The sequence below is a fragment of the Meleagris gallopavo genome, chromosome 16 (genome assembly GCF_905368555.1).
Source record: "Meleagris gallopavo chromosome 16, MGAL_WU_HG_1.1, whole genome shotgun sequence".
NCBI lineage: Eukaryota > Metazoa > Chordata > Aves > Galliformes > Phasianidae > Meleagris > Meleagris gallopavo.
In genome coordinates this window covers 6,821,518-6,839,436 of record NC_139419.1, presented here as the reverse complement: position 1 = coordinate 6,839,436, position 17,919 = coordinate 6,821,518, and the positions used below count along the sequence as shown (strand labels likewise).

Genomic DNA, 17,919 nt, shown 5'->3' with positions numbered 1-17,919 from the left:
CCCTCCGTCCGTCTGCGCCGTACCGGGATCGGGGGCCGCGCGGCCTCCCGCCGCCGGGGGGCGTCGTTCTCCTCGCCCGCCGCCGCTCTCGCGCCGAGCACGCGCGCTTCCGGGCGCGGCGCGGGGGCTGCTGGGATCAGGTCACCATGGCGGCCCGTGTCCTCTCGGCCTGCGTCCGCCGCCTGCTGCCCCGTCCCGGCGCCGCCGCCCTCCCCGTCCCCCGCGCCGCGCTCGGCACGCTCCGCCCCGGCCGTCCGGGGGTCCCGCAGCCCGCCTTTGTCCCCGCGGCGCCGCGGGCGGGTCCTGCGCCGTGCCGCCGCTACTCGGAGCTGCCGCCGCTGACGCTGGCAGACATCAAGGAGCGCGTCCTGTACGTCCTGAAGCTGTACGACAAGATCGACCCCGAGAAGGCGAGCGGGGGCCGGGCCGGGGGGGGCGGGGCCGGGGCCGGGAGCGGGAGCTGACCGCCTGTATGCACCCCCAGCTGACGGCCGAGGCGCATTTCATGAAGGACCTGGGGCTGGACAGCCTGGACCAAGTGGAGATCATCATGGCCATGGAGGACGAGTTCGGTAATGGCGCGGGGCGTTGGTGTGCGTCCGCGTGGACCGGGCAGAGAGGAGCTCCGTGTTCTGGGTTGTGCTTCTGAGCAGATCTGCTGCTGAGAGCCCCGCGCTCCCCATCCCTGGCTGCAGCTCTGTTCTATGAGCGCTCGACAGCAAACTGAACCTGAGGGGCTTTGGCTCTTGCTTGCCTGCAGTTACCCAAAAGATCCCTCTTCTGTGTTCTGTGGGAGCCCTCGTTAGGCATAATGGCTTCGGCGGTGCTTAGGGACACTGGCTGGCTCTGCAGCCCCTGCTGCTTCTGCCTTGTCTCCTATCCAGAGTCACTGTCGTGTAAGGCATAGCTCAGCCCGAAACTCGCTGTAGTAACGAGATGCTGACTCTGACTGCAGTGGAGAAGCAGCCTCTGTGTGTTTATTTTCAGCTGCACTGCAGACACCTGAGCCAGCAGTAATTGCTTCCTTCAGCCTTGATCCTGTTTCCGTTGTTTTGGGCTGAATCTGTGTGCTTTCTTTCAGGCTTTGAAATTCCTGATGGAGATGCAGAAAAATTAATGTGTCCACAAGAGATTGTAGATTACATCGCAGATAAGAAGGATGTTTATGAATAAAAGCAATTCTCCAAAGCAGAGTAAGTATAAACGGGCCTCTGCAGGGGTCTCTATGCCATGCCAAGCGCTGCAGGAATCCACAATTTTGTTAGCAGATGGTGAACTGACTTTGAGTCCATCCTTCAGAGCTCTTCAGCTGCTCGCAGTGCGCTGAGCAGCGCTCTCTAGGGGTGGGTGACAGCACAGCTCTGAGCTGCAGCTAGCAGCTGCTTTCTCATCAGCCACAGCCTGGGACAGCAGCAGGAAAGGAAACGATGAGGAAAGGGTTATTCCAGCGGCAGCCTGAGAGGCACTTGGGGGCTGCAGGGGAAGTGAGCGGTGGCCTCAGGGCTGTGTGCAGCAGTAACACGTGGAGGCAGATTCCTGTTTGTTGCTCTGTGTGCATGCTACTCACTTCCCCCCTGCCTCGATCTTCCCTGGGGTTGAGGTGTAAAGGGTCAGTGAAGGAGCTGTGCCTGTTTGCTGCTCTGTCTGAGCCAAAAATGGATAGGAAAAAAAAAAAGGTGGCAATCTTGGGATTTGCAAGACTTGTGCCATTATGTATGTGGCTTCCTCTGGTGTTCTTCAGCACTTGTCTCTACCAGCCTCTGTTGTTCCTTAATGTGGTAGCTTTCAGCTGATGAATTACTAAACGTGTGGATGTTTTTTTGAACAGGAGATGTCTACCACTAGGATGGCCCTGATGTCAGTGGGTATAAGCGCACATGCTGCACTGCTGCTGCTTTCATCAGAAAGTTGTACTTGGATGTTGTATTTAAAGCTGTCTGAATATGTTGTCCTTTGAAAACGAGGAAAAAAGGAATAAATATATAAGACCATGAAGGTGTTGATTCCTTTTTTGTTTCACTGCTGGGGCTCACTGCACTGTGAGCTAGCAGCATCAGCTGCACAGCCTGGAGGGCTCCTTGTATGGCAGACTGAAAGAGCATCGTATACCTGAGTGGGAGCCCCAGTACAGCCTCTGCTGCTGCGCTGAGCACTGTGATCTCACTGCTGGTACTCCTTCCAATAAAATGTTTTTTTTCTACCTTTACTATTTATTTCATAAATGCTGACAAAAATGAGTCCCATTTTTGGCTTCTGTTTTTTCAATGGAAATTAAAGGAGGGAATGACATGCCTGCTGCTGAAATGCAAAACATCGATGTGTCAGTAAGCGTAGCTCATCGCAGCACGGGAGGTTTGCTTTCAATCTCTCTTGAGGCAGGGGGAAGAAAAAAAATTATTTCTGGACACTGCACAGTTTTTCTTCTCAGCCAAGAAACACTTTTGTATGTCAAAGAGGCACTGCTGGGCTGTGAGCCAAGAAGTGTCAGTTGATAACGTGCCTTCCTCTGGCAATCTGGGTGATGGGATGGTGGAAAATAAGCCCCAGGCTGTTGCTGCTCCACATGAAGCTTTAACGTGGGGTAGGTGCTCTGTTTTCAGAGCCTTCTCTGGAGATTTCACTCTTAAGACTGCCATGTGCCTCCGGCCCGAGGGTGCCCCACTGCTCCTTAGGGCCCGGGTTTTGCTTTCATTGAGTAAGAAACAGCTCTTTCCTCTTAAATGAACTGTGAAATATTCTCTGAACGTGCCGTGCAATGGAAACGGGAGAAAGCACTCCTGGCGGCTCTCATTGGGGTGGTACCCCGTGCGGTCATCGCTCTCGTGTCGGGGTCGGTGTGTAAGAGCCTTGGCCGGGTCAGCGCTGCAGCTGCGTGCCGGGAGGGCGGCGACGGGGACCTCGGGACGGTCCTTCCCAGCCCCAGGGGGGAGCTGAGCCGCGTCCGAGGGGCTCCGCAGGGATGCGCGGGCGGGGACGGGCAGCCCCCGGGGGGGATCGCGGCTCCGAGTCCCCGCTCGACGCCCGCGGGTGCCGCAGGGCCGGGTTCCGCCCGCAGCCGGGCCCGCCCCATCCCCGCCGCTCCCCGCTGGGCCGGGCCGGGCCGGGGGCTGCGGCTCCGGGCGCCTCCGCCCCGCGGCTGCGGGAACGGGCGGGGGCTTCCTGCGCTCCGGAGCCGCCGGCGGCAGCAGCAGCAGCATGGAGCGGGTCCCGCGGCTCGTGGCCGCCGCAGGTGAGCGCCGGGAGCCCCTACGGGACCGGGAGCCCGCAACGCGGGAGGGCGGGAGGGGCCGCGCGGAGCGGCGGAGGGCCGTCACCGCGCTGTGTCGGCTTCCCTCGGCCGGGCCCGGCGGGGAAGCCACGTGCGGAGGGAGAGGGTCCGGCCCCCCGGCAGCGCCCGGTGCCCCCCGGCTCCGACCGCGGCCCCGTTTTCCCCAGGGGATGCGCGTCCCCTCCCGCGCAGGGGCGGCGTCCTCGCGCGCGTCCCCGTGCCGGCGCCTCGGGTCGGGGGGCTCGGAGGGGCGCCGGGCCGGGCGGTTCCTTCCTCGGCTCGAAGCGGCGCTCCGTCCCGCCCGTGCGGTGCCCGCGGGGCCGCGCAGCTCAGGGTCGGCAGCGGCACTGCGGGGCAGCGGCTGCGTTCCGCGCGCAGAGACAAAGGCGGCGGGTTCCAGCCGGGCGCCGAGCGATGCCCGCGCTTTTCCCTTCGCAGGAAATGACTCCCGCGGCACAAAGGGTCCCACGCCCGCCGCTGCCCCGCGGGAGCCGCGTGCAAAGCGCGGAAAACGCTTCACCCTTCGCGCAGCCCTGCCCGGCTCTGCTCCGCGCCGCTCTGCTGCGGAGGGGCGGCCCCGCGGCTCCGTGTCCGCACGTGCGGTGCTTTCCGGCGGCGCCTCGGGCTCGTGCCGGTGTGCGGGCGGAGCCTTCGGGGGCGCGAGGCCGCGGTGCGGGACGGCCCAATCTCCGCTGCGCCGTCGCCGCCTGCCGGGGCTTTGCGGGGGCCGATGCGCGGAGCCCCGTGCCCGGCGCTGACGCCCGATTTGTTCCTTCCGCAGTGCTCGTGGGGTGCTGCGCGCGGCTCTGCCCCGCTCTCGGCAGCGGGATGGGCTCCACGCGGGGCACGGCCGTCCCCTGCGCCCACCCAGGGGAGGGTTGCCGGACAGGTACCGTATCGCGGATGGGCTTTTTGCCTGCGGGGTGGTCCCGCGTGTTGGTGCTGTGCCGAGGGGTGCCCGCCCTGCTCAGCATCCCTCTGCCTCTGCCCGCAGATCCGCAGCACGGAGCGGGGTGGCAGCAAACAGAGGCTGAGCTGTTCCCCTTCCCTGGGACGCCACCCGGGACTGCTGAGCTCCCTGGCACCGGCAGCAGCCCTGGGGAGGCCGGGACGGGCCCTGCAGTGCGGGATGGAGTGAGCACCGAGGCACAGCCTTCACCCTCTGCTGGTGCCACTGATGCAGCCGCAGGCAGAGGGGGAACATCTCCTACACGCCCAGGGAAAAGCCCAGCCAGGGGGCTCACAGCAGTCACCATGGAGCTCAGCACAGCTCCAGCCTTCAGCACAGCCCCCGGGACGGAGCCCATAGAAAATGAGAAGGCAGAAAGTGCCCCAACCCCCCAGAGGACCCTCTTGCATTCATCATCCCACATGACGGTGCCCAGCAGCTCTGGGGAGCAGTGGGGAGCCCCCAGCACTATGAGGACAGTGCTCACACAGAGATGGGGGGGCTCACTCAGCCCCTCACACCCTGCCCTGGAGCCACAGGGCAGGGGTTCCACCATTCCACCCAGTGATAGCAGAGCAGGGACCCCCCAAGGCCACACAACAAACAGCCCTGTGCCAGGGACGAGTGGGACACTGTCTTTTGTGGGGGGGCTGCAGAGTCTACAGAGCCCCCCTGGAGAACTAGGAAGGATGCATAAGGTGCTGGCAGGGACAAGGCCAGCAGGAGAATCCCACCCATTACAGGGGACAACCATGGCTTGGCTGGGTCCTCATGCCAGTTCCCACCCCCCAGGGGTTGGTGGCCGTGGAGGGCTGATGTGGCATCCCAAAGGCTCTGGGGCCAGCACGGCCCTACTGCCCATGGAGTCACGTCTGCCTCCTGACCCTAGTACCACAGCCACTGCCCCAGGGGTGCCGTTCCCCGGCCCTGAGGGAGCTCCAGACCTGACCACGGAGGTGTTGGGGCTGTCCAACACTCAGAGTTTCCCTGGGCCCAACCGTGTCCCCATGAACCAGACCTGGCATATCTCAACCTTGCCAGAGGAAGCCCCACCGTCATCGGGCCCACAGCCCTCCCTGGGGCTCAGCCCCACTGCAGACACCCACCCAGCAGCATCCCCAGGGCGTGAACATGCTGAGAGACCTCAGGTCCCAGGAGGGACCCCGGTGTGGGCAGGTGATGCTGTGCCTTGGGCAGTGACTGCACCACCAAGCACAGCCCTTCCCATGGCCCCCAGCTCTCCACTGCAGCCAGCCCTGACCCAACCCACATCATCTCCACCTCTGCTGACCTTTACCACCAGCACTACCACTAGCATCACCAGCACCACCAGCATCATCATCACTGCCACCAGCACACCTACTGCCACCAGCACAGCCACTGCCACCAGCCCCGCACTGCTCAGGGATGAGAGGACGGCCCCGCTGGATCCCATCAGTGCTGCATGTCAGGGGGCTGTGGAGGAGCTGACGCGGGGGCCCAGTGCGGTGCCGGGGTCCCCCCATCAGCCCACAGACCCCCCTGGGGGCGCAGAGCCGCCCCCTCCACAGAGCAGCCCCACGGAGCGGCCACACGCCGACCCTACATGCGTGACACCAAACCCAGAGACAGCAGGCAGGGCCACCCCGGAGTTCATCGTGGAGGATGAACCGCCGCAGCTGCGAGGTGGGCTGCGGGGTGACCCGCCCGGGAGCCGCCGGCACGGGGGGCTGTGGCGACGCGAACCCTTCCTGTCCCCGCAGCGTCCCTCCTGCGCGTGCCCTGCGAGCTGGCGCTGGACATGGCCTTCGTGCCCGCGCTGCGCGACCCCGCGTCCCACGAGCACCACGTGCTGCTGAGCGGCCTCAACCGGACGGTGAGCGTGGGGCCGCCCCGTGGGGAGGAGCATCGCGTGGGGGCGGTTCCGCACGGCACGCATGGCACCCATGGCTCCCGCGCAGGTGGCGGCCCGGCTGGCGGCGGTGCGCGGCTTCGTGCGCCTCGAGGTGACGGCCGTCAGGTAGGGACGGCCCCGCAGTGCCCGGCGTTCCCGCGGCGGTGCGGGGTGGTGCGGGGCGCAGCCGCAGTGCCGTGTCCCGCAGGGCGGGCAGCCCCCGTCAGGTGGTGCTGCACTACGACGCGCTGTTCGCGGCCAAGCTGGTGCGGGCGGCGGCGCTGGGAGCGCTCCTCGACGCGGCGCTGCGCTCCGGCGGAGCTGCGGCGGTGGGCACCGCCCGCGTCCTGCGGCACACGGCACGCGGTGAGTGCGGGCGGGCGGCGCGGGGCCCGGCGGCTCTCGGAGGGCGCGGAGCGGCACGGCCCCGCCGCCGTCCTCTCTCCCGCTCTCCTATCAGCGCCGGAGCCCTGCGCAGCGCTGTTCTCCTGCCCCGACGGCTTCGCCTGCGTCGTGAGGGCGGACGGGAACGCCACGTGCACGTCCCTCTGCCACCGCGACTACTGCCGCAACCACGGCGTGTGCGCGCACCCTCGGGGCCGCGGCCCGCTCTGCCGGTGGGTGCCGCCCCGCTCAACCCCCCAACGCCCCGCGCGTCCGCCGCTCAGCGCCCCGCATCCCCGCGCAGGTGCCCCGCGGGCAGCGACGTTTGGTTCGTGGGGCTGCGCTGCGAGCGGCGAGTGACGCTGCCGGGGCTGCTGGGCGCGGCCGCTGGCGCTCTGCTCGGCGTCGTCCTTCTGGGCATCGCCGTCGGGGCCGCCGTGGTCCGCAGGTTCCGGGCGCTGCTGCGGGAGGCGCGGGCCGAGCAGGGCCGCAGCAGGTGGGTGTGGGAGCGGGTGGGGCGCGGGGATCGGGGCCGTCGGGGCGGGGCGGGCAGCCCCGGGGGAGGACGGCGCCCCGGAGCTCCGCAGCGCTCACCGCCCGCAGCTACCGGCGCTTCTGCCGCCCGGACGAGGCCGCGGCCCCGCACTGGGCGCGCTCGTGGCCGGGCTCGGGCAGCTCCCTGGACAACCCCGCCTTCAGCCGCTCGGAGGAGCTCCTGCACCTGCACCTCCCGGACGACGGCTGCTGCTGCCGCCGGGACCCGCTCAGCGCCGCGCAGCGCCCGGAGCCGCCCGCCCGCGGACACGGGTAGGTGCGGGGCTGCGGGCACGGGGAGCTGCGGAGCCGAGCTCAGCCCCTCGCGGGCTCTCGGGTCCGGCGGCGCAGCGCCCTTCTGCAACCCGGAGGCGGAGGGGTGGTTTCCCTCCGTGTAAGGAGCGGTGCAGAAAGGCTCAGAGCTGCAGTGGGAATTGTCTGCTTGCCCACGCGGGCTCGTAATTAGCGCTAGGGATTATAACGGAATAAGGGAGCGGGAAGCTCCCAGCTGCTGCCCCGGTACCGGCGCGCAGCCTCCCGCGTTCCGGGCCCTTCCCTTTGGCACCGCCGCTCTCAGAACGGCCCCAGCTGGCTGCAGCTGCAGCACAACAGCCCAGCGCTGCATCACTCTCCCGAGGGTCCCGGGGTTGCTGTGCCAGGAACACATTTTGACCCCCTCCCACCTATTCTAATTCCCAACGGATTTTGCCACCAGCTCCCAATATGGCTGGGACACGAGTTGCAGCAGCATGAACGAGCCCATGGTCGACTCAGGCAAAGCCAGTGACATCTCGGTGTCCAGCTGGCCCGTGGAGCCCAACCCCTGGGCGCCCTTCTCCCTCCTGCAGCAGCACTCCAGGCAGCAACCGGTGAGCATCAGGCCGGAGCTGGGGGGCACAGAGGTCACACTTTCCCTTTCAGGGGGGGGAAACACGGATAGAGTGCCCCCATCAGCCCCCCCCTTTCCCCAGCAGCCAGGCAGGCGGCCGCGCTCCTTTTGCGAGGGGATGGAGCTGGCTACGCTGGAGCGGAGTTGGACGGCCTGAGCGCTACAGACTGAACCGTGGCACCAAGCATCAGCTTTAAAACCAACCACATTTTATTTCCACGTAACAAGCTCAGTGAAAGAAGTCCAAACACTTTGACAATACAATCAACGCGGGTGTGATGTCAGTTCCACTCGATGCGGAGTCCTGAAAGATTATCAGGCAACGGTTTCACCAGGGTCAGAGCAGACTTGGGGAGCCAGCTTGGGCTGGGACAGCGTCGTTCATAGCGAGTAGGTACAGAGAAGTGTCCAATAACACACAATGCTGGCATCCAACAGAGTTAATGACTTACATCCGGCAATTTGAAAATAAAGGCTAACAGATTGTTGAAGTCACATCATACTATGTACATATATGGTCTGCCCTATAGCCATTTCAGAACAAGCTAAGCCACTGTGAAGTGAAATACAAATTAAGCGCTGCTGCATTGTTTGTCATGATTAATGTAAATGAGGTATAAATTTAAACACCAGTACGTTTTAAGCATTAAAGTTTATTTTCCAAAATGCTCTCCTTATTTGCAAGTGTCCTCTTGAGCATCTAGCCGGGCACAAATGGTGGGGGGCGGTGGAAGTAGATGGAGGAGGGCAACGGGATTCCAAAGGTGCTCAAATAGAAAAGGAAAAGCAAGCTGCAGGTTTCTGCACTTAGATTCTCAGCTCACAGTGGGCACGCTGAGGGAGAGTTTTGCTAGGATAAAATGCAGATTTGTTCATAAAAAAAAAAAAAGGAAAGAAATCAGAAGGCTAAAGGAAAAATCAAACTACGGGGATACAGAGCTATATCGTTCGATATTTTCATCGTATAGAAAACAGCCTACAAATAAAGTCACAAAAAATAGACAGTTATATGCTGAGCAGCCAAAAACATCATGATTTATTAATATCTGGAGAAACTTCATAATTCAAACACAACCAAACTGTACATTTTACAATCACATTCTATTTGTAAACAGTTAAAAGCCACTGACTTCTTTTGCATCTTCGGACACAAACAGTTAGAATCAAGGCAATGAAATGATGGCGATTTCTGCACTGTTAAAATTTTTACCCTTGCCTAGTCTCGAATCCACCGACTAAACAAGCATTAGATAATACCTTTTGTGGCAAAGAGATGTAACTCGTTACTTTTGCAAGAAAGTATTTGCGAGAACTTTTCAAACATTTAAAACTTTTATACAACAAACAATTCTGTAAGCCCAATCACTTGGTTACAGTATGCATAGTTACTCAGTTCGGCTTTAAGGTACGACAGTTAAACGTTAACACAGTCACAAGAGCAGAAACAGCCACTCGATGGGATTACAAAAGAATCGTAGAACTACGGATTATTAGCAAACCACCACCACTCACTAATAAAAAGACAGCGTCAGAAAGCAGGATGTCCAACTCCAGCTCGAAGCGTGTTTTTTTTTGGCAGAGAAAAGTCTTACAGAGCAATAAGTATCATCAGTGCTAAGAGTTTTTTTTTTTTTTTTTTTATAAGAAACTACAAGGAGTTTTTACTGGGGAACTGGTTTTCCTGAGAGCCATGCTCTTTGATTTAGGATACAGGAATAGAAAACAAAAGGACATGGCCAAACACTGTTCATTATTCCCAGAGATAGAAAGCATCTTTTTCATTCTCAATTTTTTTTTTTTTGTCTTTTTAAAAATTTTTAAAATGATGGAAGAGTAAACATTTTTCTCAAAAAACAAAAACAAATATTCTGTAAACAAGGAGGTCCCGACACGGGCACCCCCAAAACAAAATTGAAAGCCTATTGAAAGTGCAGGACCCCCCTGGCTTGCAGGCTGGGTTGCAAGTCACAGCTGTGGCCACAGTTTTTTAAACTGTAGAGCTAAATTCTTTAGTTTTATACATGAAAAAACTGGTGCAATACTTTCATTCATAATCCTAAGTCAGTATCATAACTTGATCTTTAAACGCCACAATACCACAATAAGGTAGGCATACATCAAGGCATAGTAGAGAGCGCACACTGTTTGTTAAGAACATCCTTGAGTAAACATTTACACGTGAACTGCTGCCTCCCCGATATTGCCGATTAGACAGAGAGAACATCATTCAGTGCAAAGGTAAAAAAGCTCATACTCCAACATTATCAGCAAAATGCAAAAAAAAAAAAAAAAAAAAAGGAATTCAAAGAATAAACATGATGAATATACACAAATGAGCTCATTCCAAGCAGTTTTATATGGATAGCACTATCTGGAAGTGTAAATATATACTTTTTCACATTATAATATTGGCCTGCATGATTCAAGTATTCAAACTGATATGTTTTGGGCTAAAACAAAGTGGAAAATGTGCAGAAAGTAACTGTTTCCACAGGTGACCCCCTTGCTGTAGGTGAAAAGTCCAAATTAGTGCTGCTTTGTTACGTTCTGAGGTCACAGTTTATTAGTTGAAAAAAGTAAAAGGTTACATGGACTCTCCACCTCCACCTAGGTGGTCAACAGAAAGGAAAGTGTTGATGGGGGATGGGCTGCTAATTCCCCTGGTGTCATTGCTGCTCGGGGTGCCCCACAGGCTCGTGGAATAGCTGGGGCTCCCCCAAAGTGAAGTGCCATGAAGGTCTCCACTGCTAGTTCCCGACAGCCCAGCACCATTCCAGTGATTTAGATCATTACGGTTTGAGAACGAATGGGAACCATCAATGGATCCGAGTCGGTTCTGGCTGGATCCAAGAGATTGCCAGCCAGGAGACGGAGTCAGAGACTGGCCTTGTGCAAAGAAGCGACTAATCTCCTCTTCACTGGCAAACTCAGCAAGAATAGTAGTGTTCCCTAAAACACACCTGCGGAAGGATGACAAGAGCACATTTTAAAGAGGTTCTGTCTACCTTCACCTCTGTGTTAACAAAGCACTCCAAACACCCTGGCATTAGCCTCTCAGATGCTAAGCTGCCACCGAGAATCCTCACATCCCTGCACTCAGAAAGTATTTCAACCCCAATAAAACATTTGCAACCGCTTAAAATTTAGACTGAGAAAAGGAAAAACAAAACTTACATGTGCAGAGATTTTTGTGCCTTCACTACCTCTTCTTTTGAACTGTAACGGACCAAAGCATTACCATGTGGGAGGTTAAGGTGGAATGTTATTAGTGGACCGTGCTGCATGCACAGAGTACGCAGGGTTGAGCCATCGATCTGAGGGTGAAACAAATGCAGGGGTGAGAACAGGCAGCACGAAGATTGGACTGGAGCAGGGCCGTGCTGCCCTGCCAGCCCACACGCAGCCACACAGCCCCAGCCTTACCTGAGGTGTAAGGTTCTTCAGAACAAGCCAATTTGTTATTCTCCCTGAGCTGCTCTCACCCCAGCTTGAACCTAAAAGAGAAAAATAAAGCAGTAAGTGCCTTGTCATACTGAACAGGAAGGCATTAGGAGAAGCACATAAGAAGCCGCGTGGCAACTGACAGCAGCACTGATGAATAAGAAAAAACTGTTGTCAGATAATCATAACTGAAAAAAAACCAAAACCCATACATTAAGTGTATTTGTTTCCACTCACTGCAAGCTAAGAATAGTTATGAAGCCTGGCTAAGGATTCCCCATACTACATATCATGATCCAGCTCGTTACTATGAGCCACCCTAGGAGCAATGCTTAACTATATTCAGCTGCACAGATGTCAAACTCTGTAAGCCTTTGGTGAGATGTTTCATACACGAGCAGAAATAACACTACTGTCACCCACATTACTGCTGCACACAATATCTAAAAGCAACAACACAGTCCTAAAACCAATTTTGCCTGGTGGATCTTCAGCAATGCAGTTTAGGAGATACAAACCTGTTTTTGCTTTTGGCAAGATAAATGCCATGGGGTACCAGCTGATACTGACAAATTATGTAGCTTAATTACAAAAACCACAGTCATTCTTACCAGGGGTATATCTGGCATCAGAATTTCCCCATCCTCCACCCAAACGAAGGGAATTATCCCAAGTGGACAAAGGTGGTTTCTGGCCTGTTAGCCCTGGGGGTGGGCGGGATGGAGCAGTGATGCTTTTAGGTGGCAAAGGGACCTTCCACAGCTCATGAGCCAGAGAGGTGTTAGTGACTGATCCAGGAGACCATGTTGATTTGGAATCACTGTTTCTGGCTACTAGAAGACAAAGACAACAAGAAATCAATACTCTGTGGAACTTGCACCAGTCTACAAAAAAAAGCTGTTAAATGAGAGTAAAATAAAGACTTGAGTTACCACTCAGATGAGACCCCATTAATAATTTTTATTGACAACTTAGTAAGTCACTGAAGCACATAAAAGGCACAAAACGTTTGCTGGGAGCAATGTAAGATGATGTTACCTGAAGTGCTTTGTGCTGTACTGCTGAGGGAAACATTGTAGTTGGAGGCACGAATGGATGACCAGGCACTAGTTGAAGGCAGCGTGGTGTTCAAAGATGAGGATGACCCTATAATAAAAATAGAAATCGATCACAGGACAGTGTGTAAAAATTGCAAAAATATTAAAAGACTGAACATGTCTGCAGAGTCAAACAAAGGATCTTTTCCACTCTTCTTAGTCCTCATTCTTAACCAAAGGCAAGTGGTGGCAAGCATGTTCAACATTAGGAAGCACCCTACACTCACTCCCACAAGCAAAGCTCATTCCATTACTGCAGTGGCTAGACTGCCTGCTTCCCAACACACTGCCTGTCTGTGCTCAGGAGGATTACATCAGAATGCACATCAGTAGTGCTCACTCACTCTTAACTGCATTCTTGGAATATCTGCTGCATTGCATCAAGCAGCAGCGTCTGATCCAAAGATGAGCTTTCAGCCATGAAATCCACAAGGCAATAGATAAATAAGAAGATGAGAAAGCAAATATATTTTCAAATAAACCACTGCTCTATGTGACTGCAAAAAGACTGCTGCACGATTCATTGCAAAATGCACCACCTGAACGTACCACTGTTCCTGTCCCTGAGGTGGTCAACTTCCCGCACAGTATTAATTGAAAGATTGTTTATGACACTGCCAGGAGTGACGTAAGGGTCAGTTTCAGGGTCGATGTTTGGATAACCTTTCCATGGCTCACCAGGACGAAATTCTAGGAACAGAGATTCAGAAAAGAAGTTTTTGTGTTGGTTTTTTTCCCCACTGTTATTATTACTTTTTTTTTTTTTTAGATCAGGAGACAGAGATATATTGCTAAGACAGGCAAGTAGATGACTTACAATCCAAGACCTTTCAAGTACTTAATTTACCTATTTTAGTCTTCACTTTCTTAATTTCTAGTTTTTCAGTCCCATCTCACCAGAGTAAAATTTCCAAGCACGGAGATGCATTTCCCTGTGCAATAAAACTACTGCTCTCAATTTTTATCAGGTAAAAGCACAATCCTCCATAGCTTCCTGTTTATGGTTTTGCGACCCTCCACATGTAACAACCAAGGGATCTGGAAGAACGTTGACCAGTAAGAACGATGCAAGCAGTAAGTGGTGGCACTGCATACCTGGTGGCCAGTTAACACTGCTAGAGCCATTAGGCGATTTGGCACGGGGCCAGCCGTCCCCAATAGATCCAGGAGGACTGGCTGGTGAAGTACTGCTGTTCATAAAGTCATATGGAACAAACGGAGACTCTTCCAGCCTAAAACCACTTGAAATAGCACCTATGTTTAAAAAAAAAAAAAAAAAGTATTTTCTACAGACAATTCTGGGTATAAGTTGCACATGTAAAAATAAAAACAAGCCCATGTAAAGCAGTCATAAAATACATGTCAGCATAATGTTCTGTTATCATGTCGAGTTACACAGAAAGTCATAAAAGTGCATATAATCTAAAATGGAAGGCCTCTGAGTAACTGACCAGAAAACCTCAAGAATGCAATCCCATGCAATCACCTCAAAACCAGTACATTTACAAATTTAACTAAAATATTAACTCAAGAGAATAAAACCATGATGTAAGACTCCAGTTGGATAACAAACAGAGCAATATTCTGTGACAAGAATGCTCCTGTCGAAGTACCTGCTAAGTCTGAAAGGACCTTTAACTACTGGAAAGCTCTTAATTTTTACTCATATTTCCGTAAGGAAAAGAAAAAGTTACCGGCAACAGAGCAAGAAACAAAAGCAACATTGATGGTTCTGTGCAAATCCTGTAAGAACTTTGAAAGTTATGCAGCAAAAAAAGCTATATCCTACAGTTTTGGAAGAATATATAGCTGTTACTGTTGATTTAGTGCAATAGAGTTCAAGTGATCAAATTTGTAACACTGTTCAGAAAACGTTACCTACAATTAAAGCAACACCAACACTTCTGACTTCCACGGGTAATAACTGGCTGAAGTTTAGAGCAAGCAAGTGCAGCAGCAGCAGCAGGATGTCCCCACTACATGCTTCAGGCAGCAAACTATTTCATAGTATTAAAGCAGCTGACAAATCTAAAAATATCCAAACAATCTGAAGACTGAACAGTAACAGGAGACTGGAGACATTTTTTAACTATCTTTAGACATAGAACCTTTGTGCTACAGACTCAAGTTTTAACTGGATGAAATTTCAAGCAACTGCAACTGTTGAAGCATCATGTGAATCCTGCTCACTGGAATGAAATACCAGGGAACAGCTTAGGTTGGAGGGGACCATCAAGCCCAGCCATGGGCAAGGTTGCAACCCAGCAGATCAGGCACCCAGGGTCCATCCAGCCTGGCCTTGAATGCCTCCAGAGGCAGCAGCACAGTGGGGCTGGGGTTGGGGTGTAGCTTGAAATATCTAAAGCCAGTTTTAAAAATGTATGAAGACTTCCACTTCAGATTAAGGTAAAGCTAGTAGCAATAGGCATGCTGAAAGTCTTAAAAAGGAATCCTGCACAACGTTCCTACTAGTCTCATCACAAGATCACTTCTGTAAGTTAAAATATTAAGAAAGCTATGGGCTGCTGTACAACAGAAGCAGCAAGTTTAGCACAGACAATACCATACAAGCTACAGCAACACAAGTGTTACAACTACAAGCATAAATAAAGCAAACCTGCATCTTACACAGAGAACTTGAAATTCTGAGGTGGTAGCTCAGATGCTATTTAAAGATGTGCTTAACATACCATGTTTGCTGGAGTTTTGCTCTAAAGATGTGTTCACAGAAATGCTGTCTACTGTAGTCCATTTTCTCAATCGAGATTGCTGTGGCTCTTTAATACTGCTCATATCCATGTTTACATTCAAGTTTGAGTTCATTCCTAAAAGATACACACAGCTTATGAAAGACAGGCTGAATGCCTTTATTCTGTTAATTACCACTACTGTTCTAACCAACATTTAAGAGCATATTACTACAGTTATTTCATGCTTCCAAGTCTGTATGAGAAACATTAGCTTAAGTAGCACTTGATGCAGTGAACTTACTACAGACAGAAGCTAAGCTAAGCAATGCAAAGCACTCTGAAGTTCACAGCTGATGTCTTCATGCAGAAGTGTCAGTGGAAGGAGCCATTGTGGAAGATAAATTAAAATGTAAACATCTGAAAGTGTGGCATTTTAGTACCAGAGTAGCATTGGTGTAACAGTTGAACTCATCTGTACAAAGCACAAAGACTGTGAACTAAGCTCAACTGTAAGACAGACAGCCCTCCTTCCCAGCAGGAGGGTGTGTCAGTACATCCCTATTCAGCTACAGTTACATACTGGAATTTGCAGCTAGACCCTCGACCCTATTCTTATTCAGGCTTTAATATTCCAAATACTTAATTCTGTACAGGAATTAGAACATGACTGCAGCACTGGTCAAACTGGAGAGAAAAACCACACACACAACTCCCTCAGATCTCTGCTTCTGATGGGTCTGGTGAATTCTGACCAATTCAGTCACCCTGAACATGCACAGGGCTTCCTGCTCTCATTGCTACATCTTCTGATGCTGACAGTAGAACATGGAGAAAATAACACACCGCAAGATTTTCCAGAACACAATTTGGCACCTTCTGCTCCTTCTCACATGGCTTTGCTACTCAGTAGTATCCTCCAAGCGCACAAAAACTCCTCTTGGCTCTATTTTTCACAAAGGGGTGAAGAAATTCCAGAAACTTATTATTTCTTCCCTGAAGCCACTTAACTGTGGATTGAGTGCAACTCCACCTGCTTCTTTGACTACACAGTACTACACCAAAGAGATCCCAAAACATTCATACATACTGCAGGTTACTGAAATGTAGCAACGGCTGAGAAGAGAAAGCAGCTGCTTAATGATATTAAATGACATTTCAAATGAAGAAAAAATATATCTAGTGGAAACAACAAGAATCTAATATAGACGGGATGCAAATACTTGATATGAAGTTTGGCAAGAAAGTTCAATATTCCTTTTATTAGAACTAACAGCGCCTCTAATAGCTAAGCAAACTTAACATCTCTGCCTTGCCCTTTGGATGAAAGCAGTAGTTAATCTTGATGCCAGACTGCAGCAGCAACCATTAAGTAACAGCCTGGAATTAAGACTGGCCAAAAGCAAAATTGCAGTGTGCCACATGCACTGCAACAGCACAGCTTGCACCGCTCCCTGGCTCCGTAACACTTCACCTACAAGCACAAGGATTTCAGCAGCAGTCTCAACTAAACAAATATTTTTTTTATGAAATGCAATGAGAATGCAAAGGAAACCAGCTCAGCAGAAAAGGCAGGACTGAAAGAACACAGAAGGAAAGCAAACTAAAAAGGAGGAACAAAAACAGGGGTAAAAAACAGAGGTAAATGGTATGCAGTTGTATTAAGATAGCATTTAAAAGGGACCTAAAATAAGGAGAAAATATACAAGCCTGGAATTTCTGAAGTAGAAATTGGACTGAAGCCTGGAAATGTAGGGAGAAAGAAACAGGAGATACTTGTATTTATAAACAGTCAGACATTTTGTCTGGAATGAGACAGCCATTCTTTAAAAATGCAAAACTAAAAGCTCTTCTGGACATAACAACTAGAAGAGAAAATAATTTTTTTTGTTCTACCCATATGATTCCATTGAAAACTTTCTTAAAGTTCAAAGAAATGTGACCACTTCAACAGATTCTTTGTATAGTTTCTACTTTCCAAACGTCCTTTAGCTTCGGGATACGTGACTGCAAAAGGACTTTGTGTTATCTTTGGGATCCATAGGATAAGAAAAAAATAAAAGGAAGCGGACGTACTATCAAAATGTGCAACATTTTGCACTCAAATACTGGTAATTGTTTCTGGGAATAAATGCACTTGTGGGAAAAGCTATTTGTTGAACAAAAGTAACTGGATGACTCCCATTAAGAATTACTACTACAGTTAAAATGGTAAATGTTAAGAGGATAACAACCATTATTGTTTTCAGAAGAAAACTACAGGCAGAATTAAAAGAAAGGCTGCGTGTCTTTTGTTACGTAAATATTGACTGCATGAAGTTTGCATGAAAAAAACTCACCTATAGGGAAGCTGCTGAATGAATTTATTGGTGATGGCCCTTTCTGTAGCTCAGGAGTAGCATGGGGTATGACATTCTCAAGGAAAGATTTCATGGTGGGTTGATGGAGTGACTGCTGTTGAGAGGGTGGAGTTTGCTGCTTCATTAACAGGTTTGGATCAAGCTGACGGGACTGTTGCATCATCTGTTGCTGCATACTAAGAGATCGACCCTTAAAAAAACAAAGCAGTTACAACAGCAATAGTCAAAAGCTTTCCGACACTTAAAGACAATAAATCAATTTTTATGTTTTGTGCACGTTAACATAGCAAAAAGCCAGCATTAAGCTAAGTGTATTCCTCTAAAGCTTGTCAAAAGCCAATTCATTCTTGCACACTTTTATAGAGCTTGTAACTAGAAACGCAGCTCAAGACCAATGACAATTTTAAAAAATTGTTTGAAAAGTTAATAATAAACGT

The 17,919-nt window shown here is 52.0% G+C and overlaps 3 protein-coding genes across 10 annotated transcripts in view; 2 read left to right on the top strand and 1 right to left on the bottom strand.

Annotated features, from left to right (window-relative positions):
- The first annotated feature begins 99 nt into the window (after positions 1 to 99).
- NDUFAB1 (NADH:ubiquinone oxidoreductase subunit AB1) lies at positions 100 to 1,995 on the top strand. The gene is made up of 4 exons (XM_085237756.1): positions 100 to 410; positions 485 to 572; positions 1,082 to 1,193; positions 1,829 to 1,995. The coding sequence occupies exons 1-3, from the start codon at positions 147 to 149 to the stop codon at positions 1,171 to 1,173; spliced, it is 444 nt and encodes a 147-aa protein (XP_085093882.1). The 5' UTR covers positions 100 to 146; the 3' UTR covers positions 1,174 to 1,193; positions 1,829 to 1,995.
- Positions 1,996 to 2,968: 973 nt separating this feature from the next.
- LOC146543238 (uncharacterized) lies at positions 2,969 to 9,545 on the top strand. Its single transcript, XM_085237182.1, has 11 exons — positions 2,969 to 3,229; positions 4,050 to 4,157; positions 4,263 to 5,882; positions 5,960 to 6,072; positions 6,158 to 6,216; positions 6,299 to 6,456; positions 6,551 to 6,707; positions 6,779 to 6,970; positions 7,078 to 7,281; positions 7,724 to 7,877; positions 7,980 to 9,545. The coding sequence occupies exons 1-11, from the start codon at positions 3,196 to 3,198 to the stop codon at positions 8,052 to 8,054; spliced, it is 2,874 nt and encodes a 957-aa protein (XP_085093308.1). The 5' UTR covers positions 2,969 to 3,195; the 3' UTR covers positions 8,055 to 9,545.
- Positions 8,085 to 17,919, bottom strand: part of TNRC6A (trinucleotide repeat containing adaptor 6A) — a 44,732-nt gene continuing 34,897 nt past the window's right edge. For 5 of the 8 annotated variants that reach the window (XM_085237179.1, XM_085237181.1, XM_085237180.1 and 2 more), the window contains 10 exons: positions 17,462 to 17,672; positions 16,833 to 16,865; positions 15,126 to 15,260; positions 13,531 to 13,689; positions 12,985 to 13,125; positions 12,377 to 12,484; positions 11,950 to 12,171; positions 11,321 to 11,391; positions 11,072 to 11,211; positions 8,085 to 10,857 (listed from right to left, as the gene is read on the bottom strand). In XM_085237179.1, coding sequence (XP_085093305.1) covers positions 10,482 to 10,857; positions 11,072 to 11,211; positions 11,321 to 11,391; positions 11,950 to 12,171; positions 12,377 to 12,484; positions 12,985 to 13,125; positions 13,531 to 13,689; positions 15,126 to 15,260; positions 16,833 to 16,865; positions 17,462 to 17,672 — 1,596 coding nt within the window. In that variant the 3' untranslated portion in view covers positions 8,085 to 10,481. The remainder of the gene's footprint in view (positions 10,858 to 11,071; positions 11,212 to 11,320; positions 11,392 to 11,949; positions 12,172 to 12,376; positions 12,485 to 12,984; positions 13,126 to 13,530; positions 13,690 to 15,125; positions 15,261 to 16,832; positions 16,866 to 17,461; positions 17,673 to 17,919) is intronic. The other 3 variants (XM_085237175.1, XM_085237177.1, XM_085237176.1) reach the window with 3 other exon arrangements.

Excerpts from the sequence above, each read along its gene's own strand:
- NDUFAB1 (XM_085237756.1), top strand. The coding sequence starts at position 147 with ATGGCGGCCCGTGTCCTCTCGGCCTGCGTCCGCCGCCTGCTGCCCCGT. Across the intron at positions 411-484 it reads ACAAGATCGACCCCGAGAAG|CTGACGGCCGAGGCGCATTT; the intron begins GCGAGCGGGGGC and ends ATGCACCCCCAG. Across the intron at positions 573-1,081 it reads GGCCATGGAGGACGAGTTCG|GCTTTGAAATTCCTGATGGA; the intron begins GTAATGGCGCGG and ends GCTTTCTTTCAG.
- LOC146543238 (XM_085237182.1), top strand. The coding sequence starts at position 3,196 with ATGGAGCGGGTCCCGCGGCTCGTGGCCGCCGCAG. Across the intron at positions 6,073-6,157 it reads TGAGCGGCCTCAACCGGACG|GTGGCGGCCCGGCTGGCGGC; the intron begins GTGAGCGTGGGG and ends GCTCCCGCGCAG. Across the intron at positions 7,878-7,979 it reads AGCACTCCAGGCAGCAACCG|CAGCCAGGCAGGCGGCCGCG; the intron begins GTGAGCATCAGG and ends CCCTTTCCCCAG.